Below are 16,025 nucleotides of genomic sequence, written 5' to 3' on the forward strand. Positions count from 1 at the left end.
CGGAGCGGGCGGTGATTGGCGGCGCGGGCCGCCAATGGGCTGCGGGCGCGCCAGGCGCGGCGGGCGATGGAGCGCGGGGCCGTGCGGGCCATGGCGGCCCGGCTGGGCCTGGCCGAGCCCGCCGTGCTCAGGTACCGCCGGCCCCGCCGCGGGCCGCCCCGCGCTCCCCTGCCCGCAGCCCGCCCGCTGCTCTTCTTCCTGCCCGCCTCAGCGGCTCCGGTGCGCCCCCGGGCAGCCCTGCCCGCCTTGGCTCTGGTGGATGTGCTGGAAGTCCCCCTAAGGCCGTGCTGCAGCCGTGCTGCGGAGCCTTGGATCGAATCCTGTGGGACGTTCTGTGTTGTAGCTGTGGTTTTGACGAGGGCTTTGTGTTCTGGGTGTTTTGCAGAAAAGCTGAGGAGTATCTGCGGCTGTCCCAGGTGAAGTGCACGGGGTTAATGGCTCAAATGACGGCGACAAGCAGTGCCGTGATGTGCCTGGACCTGGCGGCGAGTTTCATGAAACAACCAGTTGACAAAGTAAGATTGTGTGACTTGGCTGGTTGGTGCATTCTGCCTGACTCCACAAAACCCTTGTTCTGTAGTGTGTGTTGGGAGCAGGAATGGGAATTAATAACTAACTTTCCCCTAAATCCTGCAGTTTGCAGTGTTCGACCTTCCACTGTCCAGTCTGAAGCAGTGAAAATTGAGATCGTTGTCATAGTCCCTTCACAAATTAAGCTTGCTTTGGTATCATTTCAACTCTTGTAGTAACAAATAAATTACCAACAAGGATGTTAAATTTAAGATCTGTCCCCTTTTACTGTGGGAAGAAAGCAGCTGCTTCGAGAAATCTCTCACTGTAAACCTGCATCTGTAAATCTGCCAGGTGAATAGCACTGAGCTGTCAAAATAATGCCTGGTATGACCTATTCATGATTGTCCGTTCACAGCAGAGGAGATTTAATTGGACCTGACTCCGTGACGGTGTTGCTTGTGTCTTCAACCCAGACTTTGGTAATTTTGTCACCTTGTGATAAAGGGGCCGTGTCATATATGGAAATGTCAAAGCTCGCTTCCAGTGAAACCATCTAAAAATATCACTGCATTAGGAGATGTGGCATTCCTAGGTGGTTAATCTTTCTGTGTGTGGTCAAAACATACATCATTCGTTGCACAAATTTGTTTAATGTAGCAACTGAACTTAATGGTCGTGTTGGTTGCCTGATTAAGATGTCAGGAAGGAATCTTGCTAATTCTTGGGGCTTGTCTTTGGCTTCTTGACAGAGCTATTGTGTTAAACTCTCTGGTTTGAACAAGACCACCTACCAGAGCTCCATGAAGTCTTTGGAGTGCTTGCTAGAGGTGAACCAAAGGCTGGGGATGCGAGACTTGGCTGTGCAGTTTTGCTGCTCAGAGGCAGTGAACCTGGCTTCAGAGATCCTGCAGAGGTGAGGAAGCTCTTGTGGGCACACTGGGAACCACAAGTAAGGTTCTTTAGGGGTGTAAAGAGCTTGATGTTTGGAAGGGCCAGATATCTCCTGCTGAGGTGAGTTCTTAGCACTGAAATTCCAGCCATGATCTGGACCATTTTTTATAATACCTGTTAGAAAGATTTAGTCTGTGAATCTCAGCAAGTCATTATCCAACTCAGAATTTTTCAGCTGGGAATAGTGTAAAAAATATAGGACTCTTAGTCCCTGTATTTGCCCATAGCATCACATTGTCATCTATTTAACTGCTGATCATGGCACAGTTCAGAAGGAATGCTCAGTAGAAATAAATTCTCCCTTTTGGGGATACAGGTCTCTTAAAATGCACATCACTCTACCTGTAAAACCAATAGTTGGAACAGTCCAGTGGAGATTCAACAGAGTTAACTAAAATTTTCCATTCTGTATCACCTGCTTTAACCAGAGCAGTCCCTGAGGAGCTCTGTTCTGCAGTGCTGTCACCCTGATAGCACAGGTTTAAATGCTGTTAGGTCAGTGCACAAAGGCTGTGCTTGCTTGGTGCTGCTTAATACAAACTGGAAAAAAAAAATAGCCTGGGGCAGGTGGACAATAAAAAATGTCATTCTACAGTGCTGCACATCCACTGTGTCATTTTCCATTTACAAGCCTTCCTCTCTGTAACATACACATTACAGGAATCAAAGAAACTATAATGATGCCTTCTATTGTAGGGTGGATTTATGCAAAGCATCTCACTGTAAATTTTAAGATGTTAGGGAGAACTAAAAGTGCTGTATGGAGCAGGAGCAAAAGAAGTAGCTTTTACTGACATGCCTTGATCCAGACCCCCAATTTAAAATACCTCTAATTCCAGAAGAGGAGGTCATGCCAACCCCCTTCCTTCCCTCATCTGTTTTGCTCCACTCAGCCAGTAGCAGCTGTTTCTGCTTGACTGGGTTGCAGAGGCCCAGCAGACCTGTTCAAGGTCTGAGTGCCACGTGACAGGTGGATTTGAGAGCTTCCTGTGAGGCAGATGCACTGTGCACTTATCCCTTGCTGTTCCCAGGTATGAATGCAGCCTCTCCGAAGCACAGCGAGCGGACCTGGATTTCTCCAAGCCCCTGTTCATAACAGCTGCACTGTGCACTGCATGCAGGTGAGTGTGGCCTGGGGGACCTTCTCCAGGCTGAAATGCCTGCTGGGACACAGCCACTGCCAGCAGCTCATTCATTCAGGGTCTTGCTTGGCATATCCTGCTGCCCTGCTCCTGCAAAGGGAGACAGCTGGAGCAAACCAGGCCTTTCCTCATAGGGAAGTCTTCAACGCGCACTGCACAAAGCAAAAACATCCATGGCTTCTGGTGAAATACTGCTCCAAGTGCAAGAGGGGCTTCTGAGCACCAAGAGGCAGCCATTCTGAAGAAAGAAAAGCCCCGAGAGCTACACCATCACATCCTGAGGGTGCTGTAGCATTTGGGAGATGGCTGTAATACCTGTAGGCCCATATCAGCTAAGAGAGGTGTGTGACTCAGCCAGCACTTGGGAGGAATTTGCTTGTATGCAGAGGTCTTCCTCCCTCAGCATTACCCCTTGGGACAGTTATTCAGCAGTACAGGTGCTGTGCAGTTGCACAGCTGCTGACAAGGGCTCTCTTGACACCAAGTCAGATTCAGCTTTTTGTTGCAGTGGTATTTTGTCCTGGTTCCCTGAAAATCTGAAAAGTTGCCTTTTCCTAAAACAATTCCTTGTGTAAGTTGAGCTCACCCTGAGTTTCAAGTGAGCTGTATTGACTGAATAGTGTGGGGGTCTGTTTCTTAAGCAGATTTGTTTCTGAGTGAGACAAGGATAGGTGGCACAAAAAGTCAGGCCTGCCTTCCTCATTCTCACAGGCAGTGTTGGTACAGTAATCATCACCTCACCTAAGTGATAGTTGCTCGAGTGTTGCTTTGTACAGAGATAACTTTCTCTTGTAGGTGTTTGAAGCTAAAAGTGGACAAAACTAAAATGTTGGCTACATCTGGAGTGAAAAAAGCAATATTTGACCGGCTGTGCAATCAGCTGGAGAAGATAAGCCACCAACTCAGCAGTAAGTGTTTGGCTTTGTCCCTGTAAGACAGCACACCCATGCCATGGCCTCACAGTGCCCCATCCTGTTCCCCTGGTGATTTCAGCCTGAGCACTTTCAGCTGTCCCCTTTCAACCAAATCTGCCCATCCATTCCAACGTGTTTCCTGCAGCCCAGTTCCACTCCCAGTCCTTGCTTCTGGGCAAGTTGCAATAGCTTAGCAAGGACAAAAAGGGAAAAAAGTGGCAAGGACAAAAATAATATTTTCCTCTCTTCTCAAATGCTCACTGCTCTTTACTGCTGCTGCAATTTATTCCTTGCTTCTCCCATACTACCTGACCTATCTTGGATTCCTCCCTCTTGCCTGGTTTCTGCATCCAGTTAACATGGCAACCTGACACACAAATTACCACAAACATCTTCCTCAGGCTGACTCACTCCTGTGCTTTCCTTTCCCCCACTGCAGGATTACCAAGCATAAGCCTTGCTGTTCTGGTACCAACTCAGCCATTCCCTGGCACCACCTCTCCTCATACATGGGCAGGTATCAGGAATATTTCTTGCCCATTGTTGAGCTCTCTCCGCTCCTTTTTGTGGGGGAGAAAGCCTGAAATACAGTATGTGCTCTAATGTCCTTGTATGTCTGCTGCTTCCTCTTTCTCCTTTTTCCTTTTCCAGGCTTTCATTTCTTACTTTCTCACTGAAAGTTATCCTCTCTCACTGTGTCTTCATGCCCTGCCATTGTCTGCAACATGCTGCCTGAATCTAACCCAAAAGCTGCTACTTTCTCCTAGGCAAGTGCCCTATAAAAACCCAAACATTACCCCAGCACTACAGCAAACTGGGAATTTCCATAAGAATTCAGGGAAGAATGTGCATCTGGATAGCCCCCTGCCTGTTATGTGTATCTATAAAAATTGTGGGGATGGAATAGAAGGAAAAGAAATAATTGATAATCCTGCCTGAGTGACCTAGAAGGGTACCAGTGTGGTTTGGGGCAGTGAACACGGTGGATCATTGTGGTTACCAATGCAGCAGCAGTTTGCTGCTAATTAGCGGCCTGCTAATTAAAGCAGCCAGTCAGTCTATGCCATACTAGAAGTGCTGGCACCTCTTGTAGAGCTTGAGCATCAGTCTGGACCAGGGAACTGCTCTGACTGGACAACAGTACTCGTGGAAGATAGCACTGCATTCAAAGAATTACCTTTAAGCCACCCTTGGAGCCCCAAATACCATTCAAAAGCAAAGCAACTTGTTTTTTTTAGAAGATGTTCCAGTGGCTGCAGAGACACCTGACAGCTTGCAGAGTGCCCTGGAGCAGTGTGAGCAGGAAGCTGGTAAGTTGTGTTTAGCTGTGAGTGAAAATCACCTCACTGGAGTAGTTCTGAGCTTTCTTGCTGCTCAGTGTTGTAGTTGTGGGCTGGGCTATGATGCTCCAACTCCCAGCAGCTCCCTCAATCCTGCAAACCTTTGTGGAAGCACAAAGAGCCTGGCAGCAGGACAGTGGAGTTTACACTGAGTAGGCCCAGTAGAATGAAGGAGTGGTGCTCTGTTTCAGACACAGAGGTGACTGTCCCAGCAGGTGAGGGGTGCAGTAACCAGGATTAGATACCACAGGGACAGCCCCCTCCTGACGTCTGCACATCTGCTCATTGCCTGTTACCCCAGCAGCATGCTGCCCATGATGGCCTCTCATGGGCTTTCTTGCTTCCTCACAGACTCTGAAGAGGATGAGGAAACACCATATAAACGACCAAAGACTGAAACAAATCAGGACTATGAAGAATGGAAAAAGAAAATCCTGGAAAATGCTGCTAAAGCACGAGAGACAAGGAGTACTGACTCTGTGATGCCACCCAGTAATGTAACTGCTGCTGGCTCTTAATTTTACCTCTCCCTCTGCTCTAACAAGAGATCCAGTAGCATAAGAGTGATGGCTGCCTGGCAGACAGCTGATTTTATTTAGGTTTTAAGTATTTAAGAATGTTATTTTTAATAAATGAGACCACAGAGTGATGGGATTTTACAGGAAGTGTGTGTGACTGCTCACCAGGCTGAGGCATTAGGGGTAGAATAGCTTCATTCTCTTGCTGCAGAAGCAGGTAACATTCTAATGCTAGTTTAAGTGTAAATAAGTTATAAGTTACAGGCCTTGGGCCCCTGCCTGGAAGCAGTCAGTGAAATAAGAGGAAGGGGAACTAACAGTGCCTTGATAAACTGCAAAGCCAACAGAGAAATAAAGCCTTATTTTTTTATTTTTTGGGGGGTTTTTTAAATAAATATTGTTTAGTCAATGAATTTGACTTGTTTTTATGTGTATAGGAATGAAGTCTCTTGTGCTTTTGTAAGGGATCCCGAATATTCCAAGAAACAATAAAAGTACTGGAAGGAAAAGCTTTGTATTATGACATCATGTTCTTGGCTCAGGTACTTGGAATGCAAAATAAAAAACATAGAGGAGATGCCTGTGCCTTCAGAAGGAAGATATCCAGAGGAAAAGGATGTTGACTGGGTGACAGATTTTTAGTGTCTCGCAGTCATAAGCTCAGAGGAGGTCTTTGTTCCATTTCTCTTGCATGTTTTCTGCCTGGCCTGTATCTCTGGACCTACCCAGAAATACTTTCAGGTTTGTTTGGCAGGGGGGCTTAAACCAAAGTTGATGAATATTCTTGTTGCACTTTCATGAAATTTATTAGTTATTAATTCAGAAATATACAGACCAATGAATACAATGACATTCAGCATGCAGAAACACTGTGGAAGGAAAACATGAACAAAAGTGGGCCTTCATAGAAGGTGATAAATTACCAAGATTCTTCTCTGTCCCAGTTCTGGAAATGCTGTAGAAGTCAGGACTAAGCAAAGTGAGAAGCACTTGAGTGGAAAAGATAGCTAGACTGGAGTAAGCCAGTCTTACAAACCTCATCATTGGCAACCAACACTTCTGCAAATTCAAGGGATGTGAAAGTCCATGAAGTTCAAAGGAGCTTTACAGGTGCCTTTGCTGGAAAGCTACTTTTAGTAATATTAGTTTCCATTTTTTCCTGAGAGCCCATCCAGTTCACACTGAGTTTTGCAGAATTCAGAACAGGAAGCCACAGGTTTAATAAACAGTGTTGAACTTTTATCTGAGAGATTTTAAGTGGCTCCCACTCTACGCATAAGAAAAGAGTTTAACATCCAAAATAAGTTAATACTGTGAAGAAAAGGTTTAATGTTCAAGAGCAAAGTGAGGGGAAAAAAAGGGCTTCAACCTCCTAACTGGACTAAAGGCAGAGTCTGGCAACACTCGTTTCCCTGTCACTGAGCCGATTAGAAGTGAAAACTGTTTTGCATGTCACACCATACCAGCTCCTCAGACTGCATTAAAATTTCCAGAGAGGAGAATTAAATCCTCAAACTAAAACTTAGCAACTTAAGGGCTGCAGTCATGGATAATGAAAAGCACTTATAAGTATTAAAAACATAAAATCTCTGAAACTCTCCTCTTTTCTCTACAACATGAGATCTTTTTGCATAGACCCAACAGTCGTGAGGTGATTTGTATTCATGGCAGTTTCACACATCTCCTTCCAGAAGTTCAATCAGTTCAGCTCAATTCAACTTGCCCTAAGAAACAGCAGCAATAGACTGACTTAAGTTACTTCAAACCAGGGTTCCTCATAGTTTCTAACTATGCAGTGACTATTCTTTAAATAAGAGTAGAATAATTAAAAACCAAAAAAACAAACCCAAACCATCCAAGCTGGAATTGTACTAAAGCAGCTTCATGTTGTGGGGAAATTACCTTTTGGAAAGAAAAACAAGAAAATGATGTCTGTGTCTTTTGTTTTAAGTAGCAAACACCTGAGGGACAAGTTGTGCCACTGCGTAGCAGTTCTCTAAAGCTGATAACACACATACATCAGTCAGGAAGAAAGTCTTTAGACATCCCGTGCTTGGTGTGAGACCAGAAAACTGCCAGGGGTTTTCTGCTATAAACACACCAACAATACTCTGCAGAATCAAAGCCTTCAGCAAGAAGTCAGCCCCAGTAACAGCCGTGTTTTTTCACCACGGTACAGAACAACTAAAAACTTGTAAAAACAAACAAAGTAGCTTCTGCTTTTAGAAATCTTGTGCCTCTTCCTTAAGGCACTTCTGGAACTGCAGCAGTAACACATAAAATAATTGAGGAAGACAGTCCCAAACCCTTCTGTTATAAAACAGGGATAGAAATGTTTGGAGACACGGAGTCCTCCTTCCACGGCTTCATGTCCATCTCCAGGAGTGGTGGAGGTTTCATGCAAGCTCACGGAAGCTTGACAGACATACTCTGAAATCTCTTCAGCCTGTTAGCAGCAGCCACCACATAGAAGTGTTTCTGTGAACAGAACAGAACAGTCCAGGTGTGAGTGCAACCAAGGCAAAGGAACTTTTCTGCACCTGACAGGGATTTTTTCCCGGTAAATTCATTTCCCTCTAGTGACCCCCAGCTTGTGTGGGTTGCAGCCGTTCCTGCACAGCAGCTGGCACTGCGAGGTTCTTCAGTGTTATTGTGAATTGTACAGTGATAGGTCTTTAGATCGTGTCATCCTTAAAATGCAAGTGCAGAAGTTTGCCACCAAGCAGTTGCAGTGCAGGACTGAAAAGCGTTAGCCTCTGGGTTAACTCCTTGGCAAGGAAATGCAACTCCCCAGTGACAGAGGAGAAGGAAATGGTCCTCACTGAGTTTGCCTCACAATTCCACAGGCTTCTTTCTAACCAGACCACTGTGTTCACCTTTTAGGGTCAATAATCTGCAATCAAACAGAGACTCAAGCACAAACTATTACCTATCACTTCATTAAAACTTAGTTCAGAAGGAGCCTGAGGTTCTCAGTAAGATCCTGAAGAGTTCTCTCAATGGGTTTAAGTCCAATTTTTTTTCTCTCTCTCTCCCACACTTCCATTCTGCAGCGGGAGGCACAAACTGCCTTAAGTTATATCCCTACCCCTTAGTGACAACAGATCAATGCAACTGTTAGCAATGGAAAAGGTTTAAAGAGAACGAACTTTTAATATGAAGTAGCATCTGAAGCCTCTGATCGCGTAGAAAGAAAGATGCAAAAAACTTCTAAACACCAATCAGCATAAAAATCGAAACCAAACTTGCTAGAAATAGAAGCAATATCCTTCCGCAGGACAAAACACTTCATTTACAGGTAAAAACAGACTTCGCAACTGATACAACCAAGAAGCCTGTGGACACCAGCGAGCTCCCACACAAGAGGAGGGAATGGCTCTGCCCGCGTCGCGCTGATCTTCCCCGTGGAAGCAGATTTGCCAGCCTTTGTGTACTTACCTTCCATTTCCTGTGGGCCATGTAGCTCTGCAGCAGCAGCTGGGACTTGAGGCGGAGCCGGCACTTGTGGGCCTTGGCGGGGAGGTCGGTGAGCCACTCGTGCTTCAGGCACTGCGCGGCGCTCATCCGGCAGCTGCGGGGAGAGAGCTGCCGTGAGGGCCGGCCCTTCTGCCCCTCAGCGCCCCTCGGGAGGTGATAAACCGCCTCCAGTGGCGGCACACGAGGGCAAATGCTGCTCGGCCCCGTGCGTGGGGTCCCAACAGCAGCCTGCGCTGCCCGGCAGGACGGGGGGAGCGGGATCAGGGCCTGCCGGCGGCTCTGCAGCGCCTTGGTTCAGCTGCGGTGAAGTTCATGAGGTAAAGTATCGCTTTGTTACGAAAATTCAGAACTTCGCTAACAGAAAAGTAGCATTTGTGGCGTTATCTGTCTGTCCTGATAGCACAAGCTCGTTCTGTGCCTCATATTTAAAAAAGCACAATCGTCTATTCACCCTAAACTTGGATCAGGCTGAGCACACTTTCTATCCTGACATCCAGCAATGGCCCAGATGCCACCGCCTATCCTAAAACGTTTGAGGAGTATATGGTAATAGAGGAAACCCTGTGGTAGAGGTTTTGAGAAAAAAAAAGGTTTAATTTGCCTTTTTTTTCGAATCAAAAGCCTAACTCCTGAGCTCTGAGCTGTCACGGGACGATGGAAAGACAAGTCCTGCCTGCTGAGCCCGATTCCGGCAGCCAGGGCAGGGGGCTGCAGGTCCGCACAAGGCCGGTCCCACTGTCCCGGCAGGGCAGAGTGCCCGGGCTGCAGGAGAGCAGGGGCTGCCGCACACCTTGTGAGCAACTGGGCCAGCTATTCGCTGCTCTCCGCACCTCGCTGCCAGCACTCCTCTCTCACGGGCTCCTTTCATTCACAGCTTCTGACCAAACTTTGCAGAGCGTCCCTCTGGATACCCTAATCCCATTGCACAGGAAACCTGAAGACTCCAAAGTTTACAGTCTCACAGCAAATCATCATTACAGTCTGAGAAAAAAAAAAAGTCCTTAGGTCTCTCCTGCTGGCAATAGGCTACGTTTCAGTTAATTCTTTGTTTTTCATAGGAACCTGTTGTTCAAAATGGAATTAGTACTAGAACTGATTCGTCTGATTTAGGTAATGATCTGGAAGTTGTTAATATTCTAAGCACTCCTTTGAATTCCTCTCAAACACAAAATCTGATACTGTATGCATCATTTCCTGATTTGATTAGTTTTGTATCACTACTCAGCAGGAGAAAAATTTCTGTACCCAGCCAATCCCCCAGCCATGGTCTGACATCAGTATGATCCTCATTCTCCGCTTTGTTTTGTATGTGCTCACTTTTTGTCGCAGTGGAGCCAAGAATGAGAAGCCACAAGCAGAGTTAAATCCCAAAGGCTGTATTTTTGAGAGAATTATCTCCCAAAAGCCTGTAGACCACTTTAGAAGAGAACAATGCACATTTCCGCAGCTGCAGCTTCCATTTATCCTCCATGGCATTCAAGAGGCATTTTTGCAATTTCTGTCAAGGCTTGTGGGAGTCCAAACTAACAATAGAAATAGTTTTTGCACAGAGAAGCAAAAGCTTTAGAGGCAGATTCCTATACTGAAATCCTTCCAGATTTCCTGTATTCTGCCTGTGTTAATGCTCCTGTGAAAAGCAGCTTTCCTCAGTCAGGGTACACAGACACCTTCCTTTAAAACAGGGCTTCTGTATCACTGAGGAACTGCCCAGCAAGCCCAGAGCCAGCACACAAAAATGTCACATAGTAAGTTCTCATTGTTGGCTGCAATCCAAACAACTGGTTGGTAAGAATTTAATATCATTGCTGCCACTTGTCCTCACAACAGACACTGAGGTACCTTTTCTCCTTCACCAGCAGTCTGGAAATAAAGTCTTTGGCATCCTCTGAGAGCTGTTCAAATGCTTCTGCGTCAAAATCCCAGCTGCAATTGACTACATAATTCATTGTCTCTGCATCAGTCTCTCCCAGGAATGGGGACAGGCCACTAAGCCTTAAAAAAAGAAAGATGGGGTGGGGGGAGAAGAGCAGTTATCATATGCAAGGTGTGTTTTTTCTTCTGTGAAAAACTGCTTTTTAACTGTTGTTATCTTAGGGAGGAAAAAAGGCTCTCAGCTATGGAGGGTTCCACTGCCCAGTCCCTGCCATGATAAGGCAACAGTTTAGGGCCATGAAGTGTTGTAATTTAGTGTTACACCCTGGGAGTTCACTCAGGTCAGGGAGCACCATTAATAGATCCCCAAGGAATGGATTCAGTGAGGATTTAGGTACATCCTTCAGTGCCTTCCCAGCTAGGAAAGCTAGAGGGACTCAAGAGCTTTCCCAAATCGGGGCCCATATCCATATGTGGCTTGAATTAAGCAGAATTCTGAACAGTAAATGACTTTTAACAGCTACTCTCTAAGCCCAGATTTATTGTTTCCATCATTCAATACTTCATTCAGTTGGGTTTTGGCTAACATACAAATTTAAACTAGAAATTTATCCAGTTCACAGAAAATGTCTGTGAAAGATTCTGGGATGCAAAACAAGCTCGTCAGAAGGTGATGAGATCAGAAGAGACTTTGGACAGACAAGCTGTCCATGGTTGCCATCCAGATGTCAGAGAGAAGTTTTAGCCCTATTCATGACAGGTCATTTCTTAGACCCATGGCCCAACACAGATAATATTAATTCTCCTGTGCAGATGCACATCTAGTCTAAGATTATAAAATGATCAGATTACAAATTTAAACATGAATTCAAGTCCAAAAAAAACACAATCAAAATATAAATTCTCACATATTTTGGGCAACTTTTCAGAGTTAAAAAAACCCCAAACCTGACCCATTTTACTTTACTTAGGAAGATGAATAGGGAGATGAACATTTACAGATTTATCAAAAGGATCGTTTGTTGTTCAGACACTTCGGACACACGGGGAGGTGCCTCTGTATGAAAAGTTGGGGGTGAACAGAATTAATTAGGAGGAGTCACAGCCAGGACTTGGTGACTGCTGCATTCCTGCCCCCAGGGCCCTTGGAGGCAGCACACGAGCCCTGGCAGGACACTCACAGCATGTAGGTGATGACCCCCACGCTCCACATGTCCGTGGGGAAGGAAACAAAGTCATAGTTCACCACCTCGGGAGCCAGGAACTCCGGAGTCCCGAAATTCACCTTCAGCTTCTCACAGGGTTTGTACCTGTAAAGGGAAAGGAGCCACGAGTCAGGAGCTGGGGAGCTCATCTCACCGAGGGAAGAGCAAGGCAGGGCTTTTGGGAGTGTGGCAAAAGCGCCCAGCAGGCAGGGCAGCACTGGGGTGACCTCAGGGGAATATTCCATCATTATCCCTCTGCCAGAGCAAAGCCAGGAGGAAGAACAAGGACATTAAACCCTGCAAAGGGCTCCCCCAAAGACTGGTAGCAGCTTTACCCTCTGCCAGGCCCCACAGCATGCTTTTCAGCAGATGTTGTCCAAAATCCATAAAACAAACAAAGCAGTTTTGATTATACAAGATTTGGAGAGCATTTATTAGTGGGATGCACCCAGGGTAAACGCCTGCATCACAGATGTGAACACAATCTAACCACTAAGGTGGGACTGAAGAGGATTATTTGGGCTCAGGAACAAGTAACAGTGACCCCATATAGGGGAAATGACTCTATTCTTTCTGCTGCTGCCAAACAGGGGAAGGTTACCAGACTGAACAAGTAACAACTGCCACTGGCAGAAGTTGGAGTAACATCTGTGTTCAGACAGAGCAAACCACCAAAGCACTTCTTGTAAGTCTCTTTCTCCTGGATATCTTGTTCACAAAATTGCTTCAGTAGAGGCTTGTATCTTTACCCAATTTAAAAACCAACCAACCAACCCCCCAAATTCAATGTACATTTTTTTTCTTTCACAAGTATTTTATGTAAACAAAGTCCTTGAACAGATGCTTATATACAAGCACATAAATATACATATATATATATGCATGAATGTACCAGCTTTTAGCTTAAGAAAAATCTCAAAGAGTTTAGAAAATAATTAGGAAAATATTATTGTTCTTACTGTCACAGTAATAGATATAATTCCTTTTTATTCTAGAGCAATTGACTTATGTTCTCACAGCTTTTCTTTAAACTCATGCAAGCAAAATGAAAGAATGGAGAAAAGTCCCGATTTTTCTGAGGGTTTCGTGTTTCACATGGGATGGCTCAAACATGCTTTTCTTTTTTTTTTTTTTCTTCAATCAACATAGCTACTGAAAGAGTTTAGCAGATAATTTCTACAATTAGAACGTGTACCATGAAACCCTGCAATCAAGAAGTCTCTGGGAGCCTTCACAGAGTCCCTAGAGTAAAAGCTCTACATGGGGAATAACTTTGAGATAATTAGAACAGTAGTAAAGCTTTATCCAAGAGAAATGTTATTTGAAAAAGTAATTAGATAATTAGTGCACACAGCAGAAAACTCATGCCTGCAAAAGCACAATGCTTAGCTCATTCACACAGAATTATTACAGAGCCATCAAAACACAACCCCCACCAAAGAACTACCAGAAACACGTCAGAGGTTTGTGGTTTGATTAAGTTTTGTTTTTTTAAAATAATTCACGACTGAACTTTCTTACCTCCTTGCTAATCCAAAGTCAATAATTTTAATCTGGTTTCCTGTGTGATTTACACATAGGATGTTTTCAGGCTACAAAAAGAGAAGAGGGCATTTTGAGTTAAATGTTTGAGAGAGATATCTAGCAAAAGATAGTATAAAACTCTCTCCATAAAAAAGCCACAAAAACCAGATCAAATGCACCCAAAATTATTTTTTTATTTCCAATGAGAATATTTTTCCAGGTGGGGAGGGGGGTAACAGAGTCCAAACATATTACAGCTGCAGAACTGTCTGTGAGCCAGCCTGGTCTAATGTCATTTGTGTAAGGTGCTACATAAACAGGCAGGAAAAAAAACAGTTTGTATTTCTGTTTAAAAATATCAGTTATTAATGGACCATTAGGAAAACATGGCAATCTTGCTTCAGGCTGGTTCCAGGCAGTAAAAAGTACAAACTATAGAAGATGATTGAACAGGTATTTGTACACTGTTAAAAAGGGGTAGGGGAAATAAAGGGAAGATTGTGGGCATTTCCAGCCCAGGAGGTTTTGGGTGGGGTTTTTTTTCATTGATAATAAAAGGGGATTGTTTAATGCTACAGAGAATGAAAAGCTTCTGATTTAAGAAAGGCAAAAGCCCAGAATCCCGATGATTCCAAGAAAGCTACTGAACAGACATGGGAAAAAAGCAATCAATCTCCAAAGCTCCATTCATTGTATGTGTTAAGTCTATTCCTTTATGACAAGGGTCCATGAAATGAGAAATTATTCTCAGTAATCAGAGACTCTGTGGTGCCTAAACCAGCACCACTAAAGCACAGAGAGCACAAACAACTGACCTTCAGATCCAAGTGGAGAATGTAATGCTGGTGCAAGTAGTGCACTCCTTCACAAATCTGCTTGGTGAACAGGATGGCATCCAGCTCTGTCAGATGGTAATTTTCATCTGTGATCCGGTCAAATAATTCCCCACCATCAAGACTACAATTTTCACATAGAAAAGCATTAAAAACCCTAAAATTCGATTTGTTTCCAAATTGGGAATTAGGCTCTGTAATTGAGGGTCCTGACAAAACATCCAATATAAAGTGTATCCGCAGCCACAATGACTTCAAAAGACTTGTTTCTCTTGAAATTAAGTATCAATCTAACTTCAAAAATGGGAAAGTTGTCACTAGTGTTTGTCACATGTCAAACCCAAACCCACATGACCTGGTGATCCTAAGGGTCCTGGAGAACCCTCAGGGACTACTAAAGTATCTGTTATTCATTCATCTTACTAGTCATGGGAAAATAAGTCTTCAACCTACAAATTTAGTAAATGGAACTCAAACTGAAAGCTGTTTCACCTAAGCTGACAACTGAACTTAATTCTGCACAGAAGTTAAGGGAAAATTAGTCAGAGATAAAGTTCTGACAAGCTTTTAACCTGAAGAAATTACCTTTAAACCATTGGGTTTTTTCCCTCTGAAAGTGAGATCAACTCTCCATTAGGTTGGGAAACCACTTACTTCTTCACAGCTCAGAATTATCATCCCCTATTTGCTTCAGTGACCTGAGAAAACCCAAGCATCTGACAATTCCTGAGATCATTGAAACTTACTATTCCATGATCAAAGTGATATTATTTTTGGCTTCAAAAGCATCATAAAGCTGGATCAGATTCACGTGATTTAACTGGTTCATGATGTTAATTTCATTTTTTACTTCCTCCTGAAATAAATAAAGCAACAAAAACTGAGCAAAATCCGCTCCTAAGTTTCAACATACCAAAACAGAACTATTTATAAAGCCCAACAACGGCTACATCACAGATCTCAAGGGGATTCAGGGTTTAATCATGAATATTGGAGATGATGAAGAGTCACACCAAACCCAAGATTTTGCAGTATTTGATGATACCCAAGGATGGCACAGCTGGGGGCAGTGGTGTTGGGTCTGGCAGGGAGGGCAGGGTCAGAGCTCCCAGCAGGGTGGTTACCTTCTCTTTGGCTCCTTTCACTTTTATGATTTTGGCCGCCAGGTTGAGCCCCGTCGATATTTCCGTGCACTTGTGGACTTGCCCAAAACGCCCCCTGTGGATGCCAAGGAAAAGACGGGAAGCAGCTCAGCACAGCTCAGCACAGAAACCTCTCCTAGAACTATTCTTACCACGAGCAAAAATAGCCCAGTACAAAGTGAACGGAGTCGGGTGGCCAGCAGCATGGAGCTCCTCTTTCTCTCAGCTTATGAAGGATTAGTTTTATCTTTCCAGCCAGTTGTTCAGTGCTTACATTAAAATATTAAGCCCCGTTGGTCCTGCTGAGGTATGATGGCCTGGCCATGCTCTGGCTCCCTCCTGTAACTGGACCCCCTCGCTGTCCTTCAGGGATGCGTTAGTGGGTATATTAACAAGGATATTTCTGTCCTGATCTCAGAACTTTTTAAATGACCATAAGACCAGTAACTGTAGCCCCTCCAGAGCCTGCATTTCTGGCGTGCTGGAAATTCTCCCCCATGTCACGTAGATATGTTAATGCCCCTTGGGATGGTTCCTGAATACCATCCTCCCTGCTGTTGCATCACATTGCTTATGCTTATTAAGCCATATTTG

At 44.6% G+C, this 16,025-nt stretch overlaps 2 protein-coding genes across 7 annotated transcripts in view; one reads left to right on the forward strand and one right to left on the reverse strand.

Moving 5' to 3' along the window:
* Positions 1 to 54: 54 nt before the first annotated feature.
* ORC6 (origin recognition complex subunit 6) lies at positions 55 to 5,887 on the forward strand. The gene is made up of 7 exons (XM_066195002.1): positions 55 to 131; positions 386 to 515; positions 1,263 to 1,426; positions 2,496 to 2,585; positions 3,402 to 3,514; positions 4,759 to 4,830; positions 5,212 to 5,887. The coding sequence occupies exons 1-7, from the start codon at positions 67 to 69 to the stop codon at positions 5,376 to 5,378; spliced, it is 801 nt and encodes a 266-aa protein (XP_066051099.1). The 5' UTR covers positions 55 to 66; the 3' UTR covers positions 5,379 to 5,887.
* MYLK3 (myosin light chain kinase 3) overlaps positions 5,881 to 16,025 on the reverse strand; it is a 36,285-nt gene continuing 26,140 nt past the window's right edge. For all 6 annotated transcript variants that reach the window (XM_066194998.1, XM_066194994.1, XM_066194993.1 and 3 more), the window contains 8 exons: positions 15,414 to 15,507; positions 15,036 to 15,145; positions 14,272 to 14,413; positions 13,454 to 13,524; positions 11,909 to 12,037; positions 10,695 to 10,847; positions 8,817 to 8,949; positions 5,881 to 7,856 (listed from right to left, as the gene is read on the reverse strand). In XM_066194998.1, the coding sequence (XP_066051095.1) occupies positions 7,785 to 7,856; positions 8,817 to 8,949; positions 10,695 to 10,847; positions 11,909 to 12,037; positions 13,454 to 13,524; positions 14,272 to 14,413; positions 15,036 to 15,145; positions 15,414 to 15,507 (904 nt within the window). In that variant the 3' untranslated portion in view covers positions 5,881 to 7,784. The remainder of the gene's footprint in view (positions 7,857 to 8,816; positions 8,950 to 10,694; positions 10,848 to 11,908; positions 12,038 to 13,453; positions 13,525 to 14,271; positions 14,414 to 15,035; positions 15,146 to 15,413; positions 15,508 to 16,025) is intronic.

This window comes from Chamaea fasciata, unplaced genomic scaffold (genome assembly GCF_029207755.1).
Source record: "Chamaea fasciata isolate MVZ Bird 193981 ecotype frontalis unplaced genomic scaffold, bChaFas1.0.hap1 SCAF_12, whole genome shotgun sequence".
In the NCBI taxonomy this organism is placed as follows: domain Eukaryota; kingdom Metazoa; phylum Chordata; class Aves; order Passeriformes; family Sylviidae; genus Chamaea; species Chamaea fasciata.